This window comes from Pseudopodoces humilis, chromosome 9 (genome assembly GCF_049639895.1).
Source record: "Pseudopodoces humilis isolate 2021_Gansu_Grassland_sample_001 chromosome 9, ASM4963989v1, whole genome shotgun sequence".
In the NCBI taxonomy this organism is placed as follows: Eukaryota; Metazoa; Chordata; class Aves; order Passeriformes; family Paridae; genus Pseudopodoces; species Pseudopodoces humilis.
This window is the reverse complement of record NC_142208.1, coordinates 1339587-1354608: the sequence shown is the minus strand read 5'-3', so window position 1 is coordinate 1354608 and position 15022 is coordinate 1339587. Positions and strand designations below refer to the sequence as shown.

The 15022-nt window shown below is 39.7% G+C and overlaps 1 protein-coding gene across 4 annotated transcripts in view; it reads right to left on the bottom strand.

The window, feature by feature from the left end:
- Nucleotides 1–4045: 4045 nt before the first annotated feature.
- TET1 (tet methylcytosine dioxygenase 1) overlaps nt 4046–15022 on the bottom strand; it is a 75059-nt gene continuing 64082 nt past the window's right edge. For all 4 annotated transcript variants that reach the window (XM_088059345.1, XM_005530505.3, XM_088059347.1 and 1 more), the window contains one exon: nt 4046–14609. In XM_088059345.1, the coding sequence (XP_087915471.1) occupies nt 13465–14609 (1145 nt within the window). In that variant the 3' untranslated portion in view covers nt 4046–13464. The remainder of the gene's footprint in view (nt 14610–15022) is intronic.

Genomic DNA, 15022 nt, shown 5'->3' with positions numbered 1-15022 from the left:
TTTCCATGCATTGTGTTCAATTTCTGAATTAATTTGCAGATCTAAACCTGTCCCTACTGGAACCTGATTTTTGCAGCTCCTGATGGGGTTGTTTATTTATTCTCTTCAGAAGGCCAGAAGAGATTATTCAGAGAATCAAACACATTTTTACATTTCTGGGTATGTCCAGTTAATGGCTTTTTTGATGATTCAATTGTAATAAAGTGCAGCATGTAAGCATCTAAGCAAATTATTATGGATTTTTTTGTGCACAAAACTTTCTCTTGTAGTCTTTTTGCCTGCAGCCATATGTACTTCACACTTTGCCAAGCATGTGACACAGTCAGTACTGAAATTTAATAATAAACATAATAAACTGAACTTTATTACATACTGCTGTACAAAATATTTGACAAAATTATTCTAAACTGGCCAGACCCCTCAAGAATACAGGAAGGACATAACAGAATTAAACCAACCTGCTCAGGTTCAGCTGATTGCAAGTAAAGATTATTTGTTCAGTTGTTTGTTTGTTTTTAAGAGTCCCGTGGTAAGACCAGAAAGGCTTTTGTGGTCTGCTGTATTGCAATAAAATTAAATGCATTGAGAACAGACTTCTGACAAAGTTTTAAATGAGTAAAAATGTCATAGCACAAATAAAGTAATTCTTAATTATTTTGTAGGTAATAGACACCAGAAGCACAGAAGGGAAATTTTTTCATCTTCGTAAAAGAGAGAAATTTTTTTCAGTTAGAGCAATTGAGAGTCCCCATCAATGGAAGTTCTCCAGACACAGCTAGGCAGGGGGCTAGAAAATCCCACCTAGACTTTCTTTTCCACAAAAGGTGGGGCCAGGTGATGGTGTGAGGTCCCCACCAACCTGGAGTGATTGTGAACATCACATTTAAAAAAAGAGATGTAATTCACCTTGCCCAGGAACCACAAGAACAGTGGCTTTTCATAAAGTCATAAGTTTTAAGGATTCCTTTTCCCTTACCCAGTCTGACTTGTATTCAAATCCTCAGTACCTTCAGGAAGGCCCTGGGTTTGTTTTTCTAAGTTGGATTTGACTGCACACACAGAAAAGACTTCTCAGCTCTCCCCTTACAGTCTTGGGGTAAGCCAGCCATATGAAAGCCAGAGTAAAGGTACATCCTTAGACAGGCCATGGAGAAGAGCAAGAGAAAGAAAAATCCTGACTGCCTTTAAAATCTCAGTTCCATTGCTTGAGAAGCAGGAGATGGAGAGCTGGGAACCCATTTCCCTTCCACCACTGCCGGCAGTGCTCAGCCTCTTCCCACAGCAGAGCACAGGCCTCTCTCAGATCTGCAGGACAGACAGACACAGCTCCTGGTGCAGGACAGCTGAGTGCACAGACTCGGGTTTAACGCACAGGAGGAGAACAGGAGCATCCTGAGAACTACTGTGTGCAACAAGAGCCCAGGTAAGGCCTCCTGCAGTGGGAGACAGCAAAGGAGCACGACTGAAGCAGATCTGTACTCTGCTCAGATGCAATAGCAGTTGCATATTCAGGGAATACTTGCCTGTATTCTTCGGGGGTTCCAGAGCCTCTGGCACTTGACAGGTTTGCTGGTCAGCCCTTTACACACAACACCCTTGGGGTTTCTTTCTGGTTTTAAACGTCCGTGAGTAGCAGAGCTACGGCCTAAGGAGGATTGTTAGGCAATGGCACACCTGAACCACTTACAGCCTCTTACCCTCATAGAACAAGATAATTTGCAACAGTACAAAAAATCAACAAATCCCACCCTTCAAATCTGTAGGAGCCATAATCCAAGTGAGTCCTTACAAGGCTTTCTGCTGTTGTGGAAGTGAGTTAGGGTCCAGCACCAGAGTGTGTGTTTGGTGAAGCACTGGCTTAGGCCTTCATTTCCCTGAAGGGATTCCTCAAGTGAAGGGAGTCAGTCACTCTCATGCAAAAACAGCAGCTATGTGTAAAGCAAGAAACTGAACTGCTGACTTTTTACACTACAGGAAACAAAGGTTTTGCTGTTCTGAGCTGAAAAAAAAGGCTACATCATGCCTCTAGCAGCAATTTAGGACTCCTTTAGGATCAAACAGCATGAAAGGGTTACCCAGTTACGTTACAAATGGAGAGGGACACATGGTACAGCAGGACTGTAAGTAATTCTTGGTCTGGTGTAGAAAGACATGGACATTTTCAAGGATTCAAGCACTAAGCATTGAAGGGAAGGGGTTTGCATTAGTGGTATATCTCACAAAAGAGTATACAGAAGTAAACAGACTGGACATGGAATTGGAGACCCATTTTGGGAACTGTGCTCCAGCCAATGGTTATTAAAATAGCCAGGTTTAAATTTCCACATTTTAAATACTTTCTCAGTTTGTCTAAGATTAAAAACACAGATGGGGATTGCTGGTATTTTATTTTAGACTATCTAGGCCGCGTCCTGAACCAAAACACTAATTGAAGCAATACCTTGCTTGTGTTTAAATAACATTTGAATATGTTGTTTGTTCTGATAGACAGAGTACACAGAAACCCCAATATTTTGATGAATACCCTTTTGAATGTAAACTAATACTCTGTGTTAAATATTAACTCTCAACAGCAGTGACCAACATTAGCACTGTTGAACAGCAAATCCTGGCATTCTATGATATGTAGCAGTGTAGCAGTACTAGAGAAAACTTTTAACTATAGCACCAGCAAAAAAGCTTATTTTGCAGCTTAATTGTTAACAATTAACACCATTTTAGTAGGAATTGCAATCTAAGGCGTAAGAATGTAAAAGCAACCAACTGTACTACACCAATATTCTATTACCTTGTATAATGTAGATCAGAAATCCAGGATATAAAAAAAGCACTGAAGCCATCTCTAGGTGGTAAACTAACTTCTGGCAACTGGGATGCCAGGGCAGGTAAATCTGGTTTAGTTTTGTTTTCATAAGGTGGAGATGAAGGTACATTTTCATACCTCTCTGTAACACACTCCATGATCTATGAGGAAATGCAGCTCTGACTGGGATCACACTGCCTGGTGGGAATGCCCCGGGGGAGGCAATGGGCAGGTGGCTGGCAGTACCTTAAAAGGCCCTGGGGAATGTTTCTCATTGCTAGCTCTTCCTCAGCAGTGATGTTCTTGGGTCTGGTCCAAGGCTTGAAGTGCCTTTCAAAATCCATGTGCTTTTCTTAAGACACCTGTGCTGGAGGTTCCTGACTCTGACATTGAACCCTGGAACGTGTGGCTCTGTTGAACAAGGACTTAATAGTGCAGTTCAGAGAGGGCCTGGGGCAGCCTGGGAGATGTTGCCATAAAACCCCCAGCAGTGGCGATTATGTAAAAGAGCAGCTTACATTGGAAGGTCAAGGTCTCCCTGTTGGATGATCACATCCACCCCCCAGGAATTAGATGCACCATATCACACAATGGAGTTTCTTTCCAGGGCATTAGTGCACCCAGAGGGTACCAGCATTTTGCTGCTCCCTAGGAGATTCTGGTTACCTGGAAGATTATTTTTGCTTATTATTTTGCTGCTGCGTGTAGTAAAGCAGGAAAAGAGTCAAGAGTTGTATTCCTCCTTTTCTTCAGGTCTAAACAACAGGGATTCTGTTTAGTATTGTTGTGCACTACACTGTCAGTAAAGCAGGCTAGTGCTGAGGTCTGTTTTGACAAAAAACCCCCAACCATACCCACTCTGATTTGCAGCAAATAAACCTGAAATATTTCCAGTGGCTGGTAATTAAATACCACAGTAAATGATTCCCATTAGCTTGCTCTGCCAGACAGGTAGCAAAAAGAGATGCTGTACAGACGTGTTCACAAACTGTTTTGTCCTTTTTAGCCAGAAAATGAAGTTCAGATTTTCTGGCTGCTTCTCTGGGCACAGGTCAGTCCAGCCTGAAGCAGAGGCAGACTGAGAACAGGCACTGGATTTATGCCTGTCCCCTTCTAGTGCAGAAACCTGCTGACTTTTTGGGTGAAGCCCCTGTAGCTCCTATTAATAATTAACAAATACACTTCTACACATGACAGTGGTTATTATTGCTAAGAGCAGGAAAGAAAAATTAGACGACTAAGTGCAAAATAGAAGTATAAAATTTATTTAAAACCACCCACAAAGTTCTGTGTAATCAGGAATGATACAATTTGTAATAGTCTTTTTAAAAACTCATGACAAGATTTAAAATATATTTTCAATTACAGTATTCATTTAGCCTTATTCAGTTAGGACAATAAAAAAAAAAGAAAGTTTACGTTCTAAACAGATGAGACACACAAGAAAAATAGAACAGAACAGACAATTTCCACAACGACAATTTTTACATGTATGTTTCAATACTAGTATCAACATTTCAATGCATCTTGCTACATAAACATGAAATCATGTACAACAACTGCTTGCACCAAAAAACATAGCTTAATTAGATCTTTCAAGTAACATGCAGTCACAACTCACAAGTCTTCAAGTACTGCTGGTAAGGGTTCCCTTGTCTGCAAAGAAGATTTTAAGGTTCAGTTTCTCAGCTAGCATAACCATGCCCAGCTCCACCAGCCTCAGGGAGCTATGCTCAGTTATACTAGGAAAGAATCAGGCCCCAAATGTTGTTTTTTAGAAAATAAGTAATTTTTACACTTTCTCCTGTAAATACTGTGACATAATGAAGTGCTTTTTCTTTCTGATTTTTTTCTCCCTGTACATCATCTTTTGCTTGAAATTGTTATTTTTATGTTCCAGATTTCAATACAGTACATTGGTAACTGGGAATAAAACCTCAAATTTAAAGCTGAAAAATAAATATCAAATGCATCCCAAGGAAAGAAAGGAAAGATTGAAAAGAAAGAGAGAAGGAAAAAAAAACCCCCATGACTCTTTTTATCTTTTGCTTTGGCATATTGTTAATGTTTTATCTTCCCAAAGCAGGAAGGAATTCATTAGCCATAGCATTTCAGTACAGCATGTCCTTACATATTTATATTCTTTCTTAATGACAATAAATTTTGAATCAGTGCTTGTGACCTGGCGTGATATTGTCCCATTATGAAGAGCTGCCTCTTCCAAACTGAAAAATAATTGTAGAATAATTCACTGGTAAAGACTGAAATGTATGAATGTTTGCATTGGTTGGAACTGGCTTTCTTTTAGCAGTACTGGCATATCCCATTTATTCCTCTTGACTACAATTATATTTTCATTTAGAGGACAAGAGCTTCATGAAGTTCAGCTGCTGCCTTTTGAGTTGCATGGATTAGACAGTCATTCTCAAAGCTGCTACAAAATCTGTTCTCATTAGGCTCTGCAGTATCACTGCAGTGTAAAAATTTAAGAAGGAAAGAATATTTCCTTTTCCTCAAACTTTTTTTGAACGAGAAGTTTGCATTGCATAACTGCAATGTAGCAGGGGCTGTTGTATACATAAAGCTTCCATGGGCAGCAAGGGGAGCTCTGCAGGACTCGGGCATGCAGAGCAATGCCAGGGTTTTCCCTGGCAAGTAGCACCACAGTCAGGGAAGGCAGAAAGTGTTGGCTTTAATTTTGTGTCCCCAAACTCAGCAGAGTGTGACAACAGCACACAACACCGCACACTCTGCTGGGTGTGAAGTCAGGACAGAAGGAAGTTCAGTAGATTGTCACAACCCCAGTTTATATCATCAAGTAAAAGGGATCCAAGTTACGATAAAGGGTAGCAAGTATTTTAAGAAAAGTTACCATAAAAATAGCATTTTTGACAATTTGGTGAAATTTCTGGGCTGGCCATTACCTACAGGTACAAATCTTTTACCACATTGTTGGGCAAAGGACAGCCAATATAAACAACTATTTAAAACCTGGTAAAACCCAAGCAGGTCTCTCTTCAACCTGTATTTCTAAACTAAGAACAATCTGGATGTTACTGGCCAGTATATGCACAGTAAGGATACAATGAAATTTATTTCAGATGATTGTACAAATCAATCATTTAGTAACTGTTTTTATTTATACTACTGACCTTTTATACTCTGATCAATGTGATGGGATACTCCAGAGGATGTAAGCTAAAGTGACATCCATTTAAGGCCCCTTTATCCTTCCAATGCAATACAAAGGACAGTAGTATAAGTAACAATCAGGGCCTCCTGATTGTTACTCCTGATTCTTACTTTAAGACAACTCCCAAACCCTAGACCCCTTTTCCATTACAATATAACAAAAATACAGATATACATGTAAAATATTGACCAGGTCACAAAACTTTCCACGACAGCATTAAAACGTTCTGTGGCAACAACTGCACTACTGAACATCAAAACTAGCAGTTCCTTTGCTCCACTGCAACAACATATCTTGGGAACACAGTTCATCTGCTGTAACTGGTAACTCTTAAACTTGTAGCTGAAATGCCAAACCTGTACTCCCTACATGTGTAGTTTTTGAGGTGTACACCTGCAGTCTGTGACTTTGTGAGGAATGTCTGTAAGGTGTGCAAAGTGTTGAAAAAAGCACCGTTGATCAGTCACACCAAAGCAAGTCCCCTTCACCTTATTTAGCACCCCAGTCTTGCACTCACTGCAAGTATGCTGTTGGAAGATTCTGGCCTTTGAATAAAAGTGTGTGTGGAAAAATGCCATATGTAATGGCCCAGTAGAAGAAGAAAGGAAAAGACACTGTCTGGAAGAATTAAGGATACAGCATCAAGAAGCATCTTGTATCTTTTAAAACTGAAGCTTAGCAGTACATGATTAAACACCATGAGCAATTGTTGGGATGGTGAACTGGGGAACTGGATTGGAAAAAGAATCCTAAAGTCCTTATTCTCAGAAAGACAAAGAAACAGCAATGCTGACACCTCAATACCCTTCAATAAAAGGCAGTAACCACCTTAATTGTTTTCTTCTCAAGCTCTTTCCATTCCATTTTTTGCCAGAGAAGGAAGAACATCTTTTTTCCAAGCAGTCCTGTGTTAGTTCAGGCATTTATCTTACATAAACACTTGGATATCTCACAAAGACTGATCTAAGGTTTAAAGAAGATGTAAAGAAACACTCCTGCTCTTGCAATCATGCAGGGGCTGCAGCAGCTGTCGCATGTCAGGAATTGAGCAGAGCTGTTAAAAGTGACTTGAAAGACAAGAGAACACAGAGATGCTACCAACATGAAAAAATCCTGTGCTCTGAGAAGGAATGACTTTTCCTTCTCAGGGGATGATGGTTTTCTAGTCTTGCAATCTCTTTTGTTTGGCTACTTGCAGATACAAGAACAGATTGTAACAACTACATCAAAAAATCTGAACATTAACTGGAAAACTGATTATTTGATTTAAAAAGCATAAAAACAGTGATTGTGACAGATTATGAATTGTCCATCTCTACTAGACTTTAAAAAAATCCCAACTGTGATATTCTAGGCCCTGTATGAGAAAATGTGAAGTAAAAGCCCTAGAACTGTCACCTATAGAATATAAGATTAAGGAATCAGACTGGTTTGGGTCAGAAGGGACCTTAAAGCTCACCTCTTCCCAACCCCCTGCCCCCCATTCCACTCCACCAGGTTACTTGAAGCCCTGTCCAACCTGGCCTGGGACACTTCCAGGGATGGGGCACATACACAAGCTCTCCTGGCAGCCTGTTCCAGGTGACTGAAATAAATGGATTTTAGGGGGAGAGTCCCAAGGAGAATAGATTCATGTGACATTCCTGAGATGAAGATGGCTGATTTCCATACACAGGACAGCGTGCAGGGGGACTCACAGGCAGGCTGACAGCCGTGCTGCTAATGGTGAGTGCTGAAGCAGATCTGCCAAGGGAAAAACTTTTGGAGTAGTTACAAGCATTGAAAGCATCCAGAGCAGGTGACAAAGTGAGCCAGCACTAACTGACCATAGCTAACCACAGCTGATGATCCAGAAAGGACATGGAGTGAGAAAGGTGGCTGGAGTATCCACTGTCACCTGTACAGAGTAGAAAGTGATACCTACTAGCCATATTAAGTGTTTTTCAGGGAGACAACACAGCACCACATAGAACTAAGTCTTCATAATTTAGTCAGGTATGTGACAGTATTAAAAAGTTTTGCCTCTTCTCTAAGAGAACCAAAGAAGTTTTACAGGGAAGTAATAAACACAGCATATATTCAACCACTCCTTAGAGGAAGTGATCCATATGTATCCTGGTGCCTGATCAGGTTCTACTATTAGAAATCCTTGGTCCTTCAGGAAACCCTGAATGTAAAACTCTTTCCTTTCTGTAATTATAATTTTGTAGCAACATCCTAAAGCAGCATGTAGACAATCTGTGAAGACTGACTAAACATCAGGTAGTCCCAGAAGAGACTGAAACCGCTTCCTGAACTGTTAAGAATTAAATAGCCACATCCTCTAGATTTTTGACCCTGGTCACTGTTTTAGATTCAAGGAGAATGTAAGTGTGTCACAGACTAAATAAAATAAGCTACTGAATTTAAAGTCAGATGGACCAAAAGAAGTGTTAGTATAAAGAAGTACCATGGCAACTACACGTACATAGAAGATTGACTCAAAAACCAATTGTACCTTCACAGCTTTGCCTGTGATTTATTTACGCTGTGCAGAGAATCATGAAGGTTGGAAAGGACCTTAAAGACCATCAAGTCCAACCAACATCCCATCAGCTTTCTGTATTCTCCATCTTGATGGTGGCAAAGGGCAGCAGTTCTTGCTACCTTGTTTGTCTATGCCTATCAAAAACAGAGGCCAACTCTCTCCTTCTTTTGGTATTTTTTTAAACCAGGCAGAGACCAAAGGAGAGATTTCTGCCTGTGGAAGGAACTGTGCAAAGAGGTGAATTTGTACATAATACCCACAACAAAACATCTCACTGGTTAGAGCAGTGCTGTGACACAGACATTGCAGTGCAGTACCATGGTGTCACAATAATCAGTGGAAAGATATTCCCTCCACACTTCCTCCTGCAAGTCAGATCAACACCTGATAAAGCAGGAATTCCCAAATGTGATTGGACTGTTCCTCTTCTCTAATTGCTATTGAAGAGCAGATCATCACAGGTCACAGCTTGGCAGACAGCTTTCACACAAGAAATAAAACACAGTTTTATGGAGTAGACATCACAAAGACCCTTATCTGAATTTCAGTGACCACAAGAAGCCTGAAAGAGTTTGTCCCACACTGCCTGAATGTAACTGGTGTTAGCGTACACAAAGCATGAAAGTGGCCATGCAGTTGAGTTTTTCATGTATCTGAAAGCACAGCTATTTCCTTCTGATAGCCTAGAAATTACAGGATTTCTGCGGAAAAGAAACAACCATATATTTAAAATGGATTACAAAGCTGATGACCACTTGATAAACAGAGTTAATTGCAATATTAGAGAAGTTGCATGGGAAGTGAAAGAGCAGGATTGACCTCTGAGTTGACACAGATGTTGTCCATACCCATCCAATTAAATATGGAAATTGCAGGAAAACTTGATGAATGAACACTTTGCAGTCAGCAGGGCTGCAGCAGTGTGAACAGCACCCAACCTTAATCTAACACCATATTTAGTTAATACTGCAATGAAATTAAAAAGTTCTTTAGAAAACCCCATACAGCTGTATGCTAGGAAGAATCTTAAGTACTAGACAAGTTGTCATTTACCCATGCTTAACATAAAATGTTGCTCAAGATGCTACAGTTATTTCCTGTGCTACATCTAGAGAAGCACTGTCATAGCTAACACAAGGACTTTCACCAGCAGTTATGGTTCTTAGGAAGTCCTTAAAAAATCAGAATACAACTGTTACAGGTTGGAAGCTGCAAGTATTTTTAAGGACTTGCAAAGCTTCTTGGTTCCTGTGACTAAAGTATTTACAGAAGTATTTCTATTTCCTGCAATACACTAGCATGTGAAAAATCAGTAAATTCACTGTTTAATTGGACACAACTGCAGTGACTCCCACATGGAGTCAAACACAACTGGTCCTGCAACAAGCCCTGCTCCTCCCCTCCATAGCAGAGTTGCGGTACTGGACCCAGTGGACAAAGGGATGAGACACATTTCTTCTGGGAAGTCAGAGGTGTCCTATGTTGGATCCTGACAGTTTTTCCTGGAATACTGTAAAAAATGATCCAAAGACAAGCACACCCCACTTCCAGCCCACACCTGAATCCACATGCTGGTTTTTCACCCAGAACATTGTGCCAGCTGATGGAAATCAAATAAAACATGCAGGTCTGACCTAGCCAGCTGCCTTAATTTTTGATCCAGCTCCTGGACTGGCTATCCAAAAAGGACTTGGGTTAAAACCTAAGAGCAAATTACACGTGGCTGTGTGGGCTGCAAAGAAAAGAACACGCACAGAGTTGAAGATTTTAAGAGATCAACGCTGTTATAAAATGATAACCTTACTGAAAGCAATGCAATTTGTGTACAAGACTGAAAAATATCCTGAAGTGTTGCGATAAATAGCACAGGGTTGTAAAACCAGTAAATAGGTGCATTTTCTATACTGCAGTACAGCAATAGAAAGGATCAGCTTCTCAAATCACAACCCATTACATGTCCAGCAGGAAGTGGAAGTGGCCAACCTGCCTGGTAGGATGTGTTAAAAAGCAGTTTAGGTGAAAGACAGCCAAGGAAAGAGCACCGTGGGTGATATGTTACTGTATAGATGATATATTTCTCTCATGTAAGTAATATTAATGAAGTAGTAACTGTGAGTTTAGCACCTATCAGTTAATAGTATGTATTATGTTAAGATACACATTTCTTTGTTAGAACTGCCAGTTCAAAAAAAGGTTTGAAGGGATCCTCTAAGATCCACCTTTCAGTGCCTTACTTCTTAGAGGGAAGCTGCTGGTTTTTCAATGGAACGTTTTTATCTGAAATTTCCAGTAAGTTAAATGTGGGCATTTGTAGGAGAAGATTCAAGTAAAAATGATCCACTTTAATGGTATGAACATTTAAAAAGGTAAAGAGATGGCTCTGTAGCTTACCAATTTTGTGTAGTAAATTTATCACATGAGAGTGCTGAATTACAGCATTACAGAAACTGAAGGTGTTGGGGCTTATCAGTGAAACCAATAAACAAATTGTTACGTGGTGGGACAAATACATGACTGGAACAGCTATGGAATGTACAGTACTACTCACTGTATGGACAGCTGCAATTCCTACAGATCTTCAGCTCACCAAAAATATACAAGTTTTAAAATGGAAATCTAAGGCACACAAAATACCATAATGATTTGATGTATACTGTATATTACACAGTCAGTAAGCATAAAACTGCTGGTACAAAACAATGGCATAATATTGGTTCTGTTTTATCATTATTTACAATCCCTTCATATCCTGTATTCGAACTAATATTAAGCTTTGAACTAAAATTTGCAGCATACCCAATTTTTACAGGTTTTACTTAAAATAGGTAAGATACAAAGAACTGGTTCAATTCCTCCATCCTCTGCCATTAATAGCTTGGTTAATTTGAACAGGAATCAGTTGAGCTGAACCCAGGATCATTACATAGCGATTGCTACTTCAGACCTGGCTCCTGCAAACGCTGCACATGGCTACAGGAAAACAGTCTCATGGATCTACAGCCGCACCAAAGGATTTGTAGCACCAAGGTCCTGACTGGCACTATGTGTTCCAAACACCACTGATGTACTTTTCGTACCAAAACTGTAAATAAGAGTTCTTGCACTTCAGCTTCTCAAGGAAAAAGCACCTCGTCTTTAAATAAAGCAGATCCAGATAGTTTGTATTCCTCTATACAGCACCACTACAGTATAATATTATCAAGTATATTATTAGTATGTTTCCACACTGGAAAAGTGACTTCATTTTACCTACAGGATCCCCAGCCAGGGCGGGCGCCGAGGCAGAAGGAGGGGACAGCTTTGTCTGTGGGCCTGATCCTGCAGCGCTCGGACCCCAGCGAGTCCTGGTGTCACTGCTCCTCCTGGCTCCAGCCGGCTCGCATGGAAGAAGTTGCAGGATGAGGTCAGTCCTTAGCTAACGTTGTCATTTGGTAATTTGTTTAAATAAATAAGTTTAAACAAGAAATACATAGGAGAGGAGAATCAGAAAGAAGGGTGGGATGCTACAGTATTTAAAAGCAATGGAGTGTCTGTTTTTCCTCTGGTTTAGCAAATACTTGGTTCGTGATATGTCACTTTCTAAACAGAAATGAAGAAGATAAATTTCAAGGAAGGATACAACCCTTTCCACGTGAAATGTATAAATTGCTTCAAAAATTTACAAAACATTTTTGCAAAATAATTGAACTCAGAAAGTTGGTGAATATTACAGATAGGTTTTTCTTAACAAAAACTTTGCTGCTAAATATCAGAAATTTGATAGTTTTCCAATACTTCCTTTGTATTTTTCCCAATTTTTTTTTTTTAAATCAGAATAGAATAAGGCAACTCTAGGGGGTATTTTTTATCCCAAAACAATCCTACCCCTGAGGCATTAGGAACATTTGGTTGCCATGTTAACTTAGAATGCTGCAAACAAATGAGACTGATGCACTTATTGCTCAAAGAAACCATAACAAATGCTGCCTTTTAAAAAACCAGATAATATTCCTAACTCCCAATAGCAACACACGTATTGACCAGACATCTCCTCATTTCATGTTTGTACGCTCTCTTGAAAAAGAATAAAAAAGGCTCTATAATTCATTACTGTTTGTTTAAATGCAACATAAAATCTTCAGTGAAAAAGGGCAAGTTAAACACAACCACATATGCTATCAGCATACAGCCTGCAGCTGTAACACCATGGAACTCTGCACAGCAAGAACAAAATCATTTCTTCTGTAGAGTATGCACAAACCTTAGACAATATGATCCTTATACTATACTATTTCAAGTTAATTTTAAAAATAGAAAGTGCTTTTAAAATATATATTTACAGCTTAGAAACAACTTCCAGCCATCATTACCAATAACCTCATTCTACTGACGAATCTAAAGAACAAAATTAATTGGTTTTCTAAAAGATTTGTCTGTAATTTGGACTATACAGCAATGGTTGGAAGTTGTTAAAGCAATGGCACCATGAAGTAATAATTCAGCTTATTTATTTTTAACTGTTTGATGTGGTTAAGCACCAAGAGCTGTGTAGAGCTATAACTGTATAGTTTGATTTAACACCATAAAATGTGAACCTGTTAAAATACCTATAAATGATTTTTGTAGTAAACAGACGATTTAAAGCACCAAAATATAAATTCCTAAAGGTAATAAACTGAATGATTCAATCAAGGTTAATAACCTAAACAAAATCTTTTTTTAGAATGTATTAAAACTATACAACTTTTTTTCTTTTTTTTTTGCTTAAAATGTGCTTGAGCACCACCAAATGTTAAAGTCACAGTTTAAGAAGAAATCCCCCCCCCCCCTTTTTTTGTGTTTTTACCTCAGCCTTAAAATGGTTGAGATGAGCAAATAGTAAACGACAGGAGACTTGTTCTTTAACAGCACCTTAAAGAAACACCGTGTAACTGCACCGGGAGGGGCACACCACACCGACACCTACGCCCAATGGTTGTAGGGCCCTGCCACTCGTGTCAGGGCGTATGAAGATACTGTGATCACGTTATCCTTGGTTACTGTCAATGCTCTGCGGGATGGAATTTGGTTGAACTCGTTGTCTTCATAAAAAATATCTCTGTTTTCACTTGGTTGCTTTGCTTTCCTGTTGCTAGAGTTCAGTTCAGGATTCTCCGTTCCTAATCGTTCCGCTTCTTTTTCTTTTTCTCTCGCCCTCTCGGCCATCTTTGCTTCCCACATGGCTAAACCATGTTTTGGCTCATTTAAATTTTTGTGTTGGTAAAAAACTAGAGAAATTCTTGTGGGATGATTGCGGTTGGGTTTTTTAATTGGTGTGGTAGCGTGGAGTTCACGTCTTGCACATTCAATTAAGATAGAACCATGAGAAGGTGCCACAGCAACCCCACCAATATCATCATCCAAAAAATTGTGCTCGCTGTCTGACCACAATTCCTCAGCCTTTTCTTCAGAATCAGCTGGTTGTCCCAGTGCACTGTTTTGCTTTTCGTCAACGCAGTCAAAGTCACAGATCTGCCCTGGGTGGGAGCTGCCCTTTTCCCCCGGGCATCCATGGGAACAGCCAGCTTCGGTTCCCACGGCGTCCTTTGCCGAAGAGCTTAGCGGTACTGATGAGTCACAAGAGCTGATCATCTCTGAGGAAGGAGAAGTGTCCAGCTGAAGCTGACAATTCTGTTTGTCTGGCTGATGATGTTCAAGTATAGTGGGCAGGGGCTCTCTGTGGGCTGGGGGGCCTGGAGCAGTGACCTCGGGAAGAAGCGGTGGCACTCCATTCACCTTATCGTTCAGCAGAATTCCAGTATAATCTTTGACTGACACATCAAAGCTCTTGCAGTTAACGTAAGGTGCCACGTGAGGTTGCTTGGTACTGCATTCAAAATACCCGTAGGGAACTGAAAAATCTTGTTGAATATTAGTCACTGCAGTTAGGCCAGACTTGTGTGCGAGAGATGGATAAGGATGTAAACTATCCACTTTAAAGGGGGAGGAAGCCGTGTACTGTTTTAATAAAGAGCAATTTTTAGTAGTGTTTGAAGTATGTTTCATGGCATAAAGGTGGTTGGAAGTCTCCATTTTTATTCCAGGTTTTAAAGCATCTGTTTTGTTCCCTAGAAGAAATGCACACCAAAGTGTAAGTACTTCTCAATCAATAAAGTACCTCTCTTAGATTTTCATACTTGCTTTCCAACATGAAAAATGTACACTGACTACAGATTTTTCAAAATTATTACTTTTAGTTTGAATGAATATATATACATATATATATATTCATACATATATATTCATACAATGTATATTTATTTAGCATGAATATATATGCATACATATATATATATATATCTAAAATAACCTTGCTCAATTAATGCCTTAACCTTTTCCAATCAGGCTGCTGGTATATACAACAGAAAGGTACTTCACAGGGGGATAAAGAAAATAAACAGATAAAATGAAATAACCACTGAATCCAAATTCACGCAGCCCAGTCCTACAGATATGCTTCCCAGCAGCTGACTGCTGGCCT